This window comes from Morone saxatilis, unplaced genomic scaffold (assembly GCF_004916995.1).
Source record: "Morone saxatilis isolate NCDOM2014 unplaced genomic scaffold, NCSU_SB_2.0 Contig22, whole genome shotgun sequence".
In the NCBI taxonomy this organism is placed as follows: domain Eukaryota; kingdom Metazoa; phylum Chordata; class Actinopteri; family Moronidae; genus Morone; species Morone saxatilis.
Genome location: NW_023339785.1, coordinates 18,957,708 through 18,965,059, shown reverse-complemented (window position 1 = coordinate 18,965,059; position 7,352 = coordinate 18,957,708). Strand labels below are relative to the sequence as shown.

The 7,352-nt window shown below is 42.6% G+C and overlaps 1 protein-coding gene across 1 annotated transcript; it reads left to right on the top strand.

The window, feature by feature from the left end:
* Positions 1-5,018: 5,018 nt before the first annotated feature.
* Positions 5,019-6,829, top strand: LOC118333695 (homeobox protein MSX-2-like). Its single transcript, XM_035669441.1, has 2 exons — positions 5,019-5,340; positions 5,876-6,829. The coding sequence occupies exons 1-2, from the start codon at positions 5,046-5,048 to the stop codon at positions 6,322-6,324; spliced, it is 744 nt and encodes a 247-aa protein (XP_035525334.1). The 5' UTR covers positions 5,019-5,045; the 3' UTR covers positions 6,325-6,829.
* The last annotated feature ends 523 nt before the right edge of the window (positions 6,830-7,352 follow it).

Below are 7,352 nucleotides of genomic sequence, written 5' to 3'. Positions count from 1 at the left end.
ACTCACACCGTTTATAACAGTCCCCCGCTGAACATGTCTACATGACGATATTCAGATATAATATAGCGCCACCTACTGTCCAACAGGAAGTAAGCGCTTGCATAGACTTGATCTGATTACTTGAAATTTCAGTTGTGTCCGCACCGTTGCACGTGACGCGGCCGCAGCATGCCCCGAGTTGCGTGGAGTGCGAGGGCCCGCCCAACGCTGCTTGCAGCTTTAATTTAATTTGTTTTGGCTGTTTGAATATTAGAATCTCACTTGCTTCACAGTGTGTCGAAACACAATGAAGCACTGAAAGATCCTTCAACTAACCATGAAGTAATAATTGCATCCGCTGTGGGGCCTGAAGAAGCGATAATGAGAAACACGTTTGACCACTTTCAGCATCCCAAGAGATAATTACTCTCTCAGATCGAAGCTGGGTTCCCCTTTGTCCTCGCAACTTACATTAAAATAAAGAATAGTGATGTAATGATACACTCATCTCATCTCCTTTTTTATTGCTGAGGAAGGGTATAAACTGTGAAAAACAAAGCGTGCTTCTTTTTCTTTGTAAAGGTGAAACTGAAAATATAAACCTGTTGTCAACCAAGGAAAATCGGCCTCATTTCTCTTTCCACGTCTTGTCAGTTATCTTCTTACCTTTTTCATTTTCTGAAGCCAAACAGCTGCCAAATCTTCAGATTTTAAACAGGATGATGCATCCTCAATTTCACAGTCTTCACCTGCAGCTGCGATGTCTTTGCGCGTCGATAGGCCGACGTAGAACATCAGACAAGCAAAGTCAAAAGTAGATAGCGCCCTCTGCTGTTGTGATGTTTCATTTTTTAACCCAATGATTATAATCTTCACATATTTGAATTGCGATTTACCTTTTTCCTGCGATATATTGTTACATCCCTAATAAAGACAATGTCAATGTCTTTTGCATTGATTTAATTTGCATTTAGTACTATACTTCAGAGCTAATACTTTTGTTTCAGTTCAGTTGTGATAGTGCTAGACTAAATGACTGTATCATTTTCATTTGAAGGCAACGTCTGGAAAAATTATACTCGCAAAAGCCTAATCAGTTCCCACCACGGATCCTTGTCGGAGTTCAACTTGTGACATTTAATTTAAATCCGCTTTAGGGGGCAAACTGATTATACTCTTCTCTTCTTCTCTGTGCTTTTGACTGTTGATGTAGGAAATGTGTTATTGTAGAGAGGCACATTAATATGTAGAACAAGACTGCAGTTTAAGAAAGCACACTCTAACCACACTGCTTAAGTAAATAAACAGTTTTGGGAGTGGTGGGTGTCAGCCTCATAACACAGGACTCATCTGAAGGCTTGCAGGCCAAAATGCACCCCAAATAAACTCCTCTCTTTTGGGAAAACATCTTAAAAGCTCATTTTACTTTTAGCTGTAATTCATCTTACTCTATACTTAAAACAACATTAAACATCAGTTATCTTGAAGTTGTCCGTGGTTGTGCCTTTCTGTTTTTATGGGTAGTTTAGTTTGACTGTCTCCAGATGAAATATTGATTCTGTCTTGATTGTCCTGTGATGGCTATAGTGCAAAAGTCTGGGTTGCTTTGTGTAGCAGTATTTTAGTGTGCTTGAACGTGATGACGCATGTCCTGGAAACAACGCTATGGCTGAAGTAGATGAAACCCTCACTTAGAAAAATTGTGTGGAAGGTTAGCATATTTTCCAAATAGTTGTGGACAAAGGCCTAAGATTTTGTATTTAGGAATATGCAGCACGTGACTCATGATTTAGGTGTCTGCATCCTGTAAAGATAATAGAGAATTAATAAAAGGTATCAATATATATGTATGTAACCTCCCAATAGTGTATGGATCTTAGTATAAAAGTGTTTATGATCACTGTAGGAGAGATTGTACTGTTGGAGACATTGGAGCTGTGTGTGTACATTTAAGTGTACGTGTACTCCTCATTGTTGCTAGCGGAAGTAATGCAGGTGATGTGAGGTGGAAGAGAGAGCAGTGCTAATTGGTGTTTGGGGTAATCAATGTGAGCTGAGGATGTTAGCTCTCTGGTCCGCTGCTGCTCTACCCCATATGGAGAGACTCTGACTCTGTAACCTTTGCATGGATGGTCAGGTTGCCCCAGCTCTGCCAGTGACCTCCCCTGTATGTCTTTCCCCACAATGAGAGACAGACCCAGCAGGAGCTCTCTCAGCGCAGAGACCAGTGGACAGCAGCGAGCGATTTGGGCCTGGTTACTGGAGGAAAGATTACAAAGACATATTACACTGGTGGAAGATCATTGGAGGCATGTTATGCACTGCTGGATGTCACTCAAATTTAAAAATCAGGCTGCTTCTAGTTGTCTGAAAGTGTATTAGACTAGATAATTAAACTAAAACACATCAATACTTTAACTGCTTTTAAGTGATGAGACAGAGTTTGAATTATAGAGTATGTTCTTTTTTAGAATAAGAAGGCAATGCATTTTAGCTAACTACTGATTTAAAACAATGTTATAAAGTACATAAAGCAAGATGGCAGGGTTTTTTAACATAACATAATGTTCAACATTATGTTTATTGATATTTATGATTTTAAGTTACAGTTTTCTAACATTACCACTACCATTGGTTACTACTATTACACTACCATACTGGTTAAGAAAGCACAGAAACAACTGTATTTCTTAAGGTAACTTAAGCAAGCAACATTTTTGTGCCAAGTTCTTGTTAACAGGAGTGTAAGAAAGCATCTTGAAACATCTCAAACTGGCATGGGATGTGCACGGCCCAGGACAAGAGGCGTCTGCAGCGAGTGAATAAAACCTCCCAGAAGATCACTGGTACTTAACTACTTAGCATCAGTGATATTAATGAGGTGAGGTGCCTGTGCAGCGCCTGAAGAACACTAAAAGACAGAACACACCCTAGTCACAGCCCGCTCACCCTGCTGCCATCTGGGAAGAGGTACAGAAGCTTCCGCTGCCGGGCCACCAGGCAGCTTCTTCCCTCGGGTTGTGAGGCTAAATAGTATTTTATGACTTATTAATCAACTTTAAACCATTTTTGTATATATATTTTAGTTTTCACAGGGTAGCATAAAGATAACTAAACCTCTTTTCATTACAGAACCCTGCTTTGTAAATGGCGATTAAACAACCTTGAATCCCCATCTTTGTACCATTATACACCTAAAACCAACTATCTTGCTGTTTGTTACCCCATTTTTCCAGCTTCTGGATTCTACAGAAATGTAGTTGTTGTTATTAGCCTGTAGCTAAATGTTTCCAACTACTCTCAACTACAACTAAATTCTTCAGTTTTGTTTACATTTCCAAAACATGTGCACACACACTCACACCCACGTGTCCGCGCACTCCATACACCCATCTTTAGGAAGCACACTGAAATGACAGATTGGCCCCATAATTGATTTGCATGTGTTTACAAGAGAGTGAGCTCATGCTGTGTGAGCACTCTGCTTCATATGGAGACTAATGATGTTGAGGCGCTGGGGAGTCGAGCCCCTGATGCCACTGTAATCCCGCTGATTACAGAGAGCACATCGTCTCTCTGAGGGCTGATCACAGAGCTATGGACAGCACACTGCAGTCACCTCACAGGTGGCCTTTGTATGCGTGGGCATCTGTATACGAGAGAGACACACAGCAGACGCGGAGACAGACACCAAGTATAGATAGAAACTGGGTGCAACCTAAAGGACACAGCATGCAATAAGCACATTAATTTTGCATCAGCTGCTGTGCATGTCTTTCCTCGGCTGAATGAGCATTAAACCTCACTCAGAATGACATTAAACCTTCTGCTGTTCATCTCTCTATGTCAGTTTTAACATCCATGCCCTCTTTGGCTGGTTTTCAGGACGTTGCGTTTGGCCTTATCCCACCAGTGAGCGGTTAGAGGCTATGTTTAGGAAGGCTAGAGCTGCTGTTGTACTTCTCATGATGTTTCCTAATACTCTGGAGCCCTACAGGTATGAGCTTCAAACAGGCACGAGACGCCTCTGTCTCCACCGACAGAGCAGAGACTGGGACTAATCGCAGCGGGCGCCACACACCTCAGGAAGGTAGCAATTTTCCATCATTACCGTTAAATCCTGCTTAAAAGAACCGGATTCCACAGACCTAATTACAAGGTGTTAATAATAACAATGTAATGACAGTCATTTTAAAGCCTGCCTAAAACCCATACTGACTCTCACATTTAAGTGTGTGGTTGCTGCAGAGTGATATCTGAAGTTTAAAAGCACCATGATTCTTATTGATCACCATTGTGATTGCTCCCACAATTGGAGCGTCAGGTCCTGCGAGTTGGGGCTTGAGTTAGGAGCTCTGTCAGCTTTTGTTAAGTGGAAGTGCAGCTCTTCAGATGTCACGCTGATGCTTTTTCCCCGGTGCTGCTGGTGCTCGGAGACACAGCCAGGACAATCTACCAGCCTAATTGCAGGATGGAGTAGAGTTTAGCACACAGGGGATTGATTTACTTATATTAGTAGGTTTTTCCCCCCCACAAAATACCAGCCCACTGTCTCATCCAAAATCCCTTTCCAATAATTTAGGACATCAAGCAGGACAATTTCCCCATGCTTTCAATGTAAACGAAAGGGTTTGCAGTTTGCAGAGTGAATAAAATACGTCTGTTACTGTCAGTAATTATGATAAAACACTGTGAGCTATTTTAAAGGAACAATCTTCTCCCTGCGTTATTACTGCTAAATGAGGCTGGCTGACCTGGTTGTCTAGTTGGGGGGGTGGCACCGCGGAGACCCCGTCCAGAGCTGCCCCAAACACACTGTCCAATCACAAGTCTTCCCCCAACCCCCGGGATCAAGACCCATCATTGGCTGAAAGTTCAGAGTACCTCCCAAAGTTTTCCCAACACCAACTTTGTCAACTTTGTAACGACTTGCTTAGAGTTTCCCAACCTGTGGACGCCGCATGTTTGCACTCCGTGACAAAAAAAAACAAAAAAAAAGTTATGTGTTTTCTGGATTGGAATTAGATATCGATCCCGGGGCCCCCTAAAAAAGAAAGAAAGAAAGCATGTCTTCCCCTGGAGACTGCAGAGACGAGTGTTCAACAGAGGAGGATGTGCAGCCACCGCGGCTGAAGAAGCGCAGCGCGCAGGTGTCGTGTCTTCCTTTCAGCGTGGAGGCGCTCATGTCGGACCGGAGGCCGCTGGATGCGACCGACAGAAAGGAGGGAAATTACTCTTTAAACAAACATCACAGGCCGGAGGAGTTCACCCAACAGTTAGTATCCATCAAATCAGAGCCAGCGGAACGAGGGGGCTGTGCGTCCTGGATACCCGGCCCCATTAAGATGTCAACACCACCCCGTAAGTGATCCTAATGTTTGAAAGATGTATTAATGCGGGTTGATTATATAATCGTTTTACGTCTTTGGGTGGCTTAAATGAGCCAAAGAGGGATCCAGTCTAACAAGTATAATAAATATATAAATACATTTACAAGTTCAGTCATTGTTTTAAAGGAATACACATATGAAAGGCAGAGTAATAAACGATTTTATAAAATGTTTTTTATGGGCTGTTTAGGGCTTTACCTGATGATCTCTTTTTATATAATAATCTGTTTTTAATCAGATTATTTTATAATTGATGGATTAATCATTAAGTCTAAAATAATGATAAGTATCACCATTCATCAGAGGTTAAGGTGATGATCAGCTAGTCCAAAACCCAATTATAATCAGTTTACTTTGATATATGATTGAAAATAGCTGCAATCAGGGCAGGTTTAGCATTTGTGCTTGATAAATGAATCACAATTTAAATTAAAATTCAATCAATCTGACTGAACAATCGATAACTGTTTATCTAACTCCACCTCACACTTTTCTGTCGTCTCCAGGGCAGTTCAGTCCAGCAGTCTGCCCCTTGAGGAAGCACAAAACCAACCGCAAGCCTCGCACCCCCTTCACAACCACGCAGCTCCTGGCCCTGGAGAGAAAGTTTCGTCACAAGCAGTACCTGTCCATCGCAGAGCGAGCCGAGTTCTCCTCCTCGCTGTCGCTGTCCGAGACGCAGGTCAAAATCTGGTTTCAAAACCGGCGAGCCAAAGCCAAGAGGCTTCAGGAGGCCGAGGTGGAGAAACTCAAAATAGCGGCTGGCATCGGGCCCAAAGCTGTGTTCCACCCAGGCTTCTCATCCTTCAGTTTTCCCCTCAGTGTTAACCTGCAGGCTGGATCAGCAGCACTCTACGGACTGGGCTGCTCATTCGGCCGCAGCCCCGTCCTCCCTGCTGCACATCTGGCCATGTATGCCTCGCAGGTCGGGCACAGCCTGTTCCACCTCTCCTGAGAGGAAGCAGCACTTTACGGACAAAATGCTGTGGATCCGGATGCGTGTAAAACAACAAAGAAGAGGATGACTCTGGTATGAAGTCATGCACCGTTTATAAAAGACTTGATTAGGGACCTGAAGAGGAGCTGTAGCTTCATGATCTTCAAGGAGAATTTCTAAATGTCCTTATATTTTTCTCAAGGGCCTCTATGGAAGGACAAGAATACAGCAGTCTCGAAGAGCCTTCTTTGCTTCGCTTATTCAGCATCGGCCACTGATAATGAATGGAGTATTGATCAGACCATGTGTATTTGATTATTGGTCTGCATACCATTAATTGTAGCCTTGTTTATTTGTTTTTACTCTTGTATTTCCTCAAAGATTCCAGCATTGGGAATATTATTTTTTACGTTAGTTGAATTTGCAGGGAGACATTTTGTCCTGGTGAAGCGCATATTTTCTGAAGAGCCAAAGCATTCCCGAAGGACACACATTTATTTATGATAGCCCTCAGATTCATTTATACCATGATGCATATTTTTAAATGTTAATATTTTATGTGTTTGACATTAAAGCTTTTAGTTAACTCTCTGTTTTGTTCTCTTTGTGGAATGCATGCATAGTGGTTGATCTGCTCACTTACCCTCACCAACACAAACCTTGCTCAGTTGTCTAGTGATACACAACCTTTAATGACTGTTTCAGATCCGTCTGACTTCCAGCCGCCTCCTATTGTGTACTCCACATCCATCAAGATGCTCTCTGTTGTTGCGAGTTATTTTGTTGTTTTTTCTTTTCCACAAATGCTCAGAGCAGTTAGAAATCGCCACACTGATGGCGCCGGGAAGCCTATTGAAGCAGATCTCAAACAAACATGCTTGATATGTGTTGTATCTGCAGTCCTAGAGAAGGGGCTGATATTTCGAGGTCTCCCCTCTCTCACAGCTCTGAGCGCCACCAGATTGATTTCTTGTTGACATTTAGCGTTATGGATCACCTTTGGGATTGCAGCTACCCCCAGCATCATTTTCCGTGAGCTTATTGTT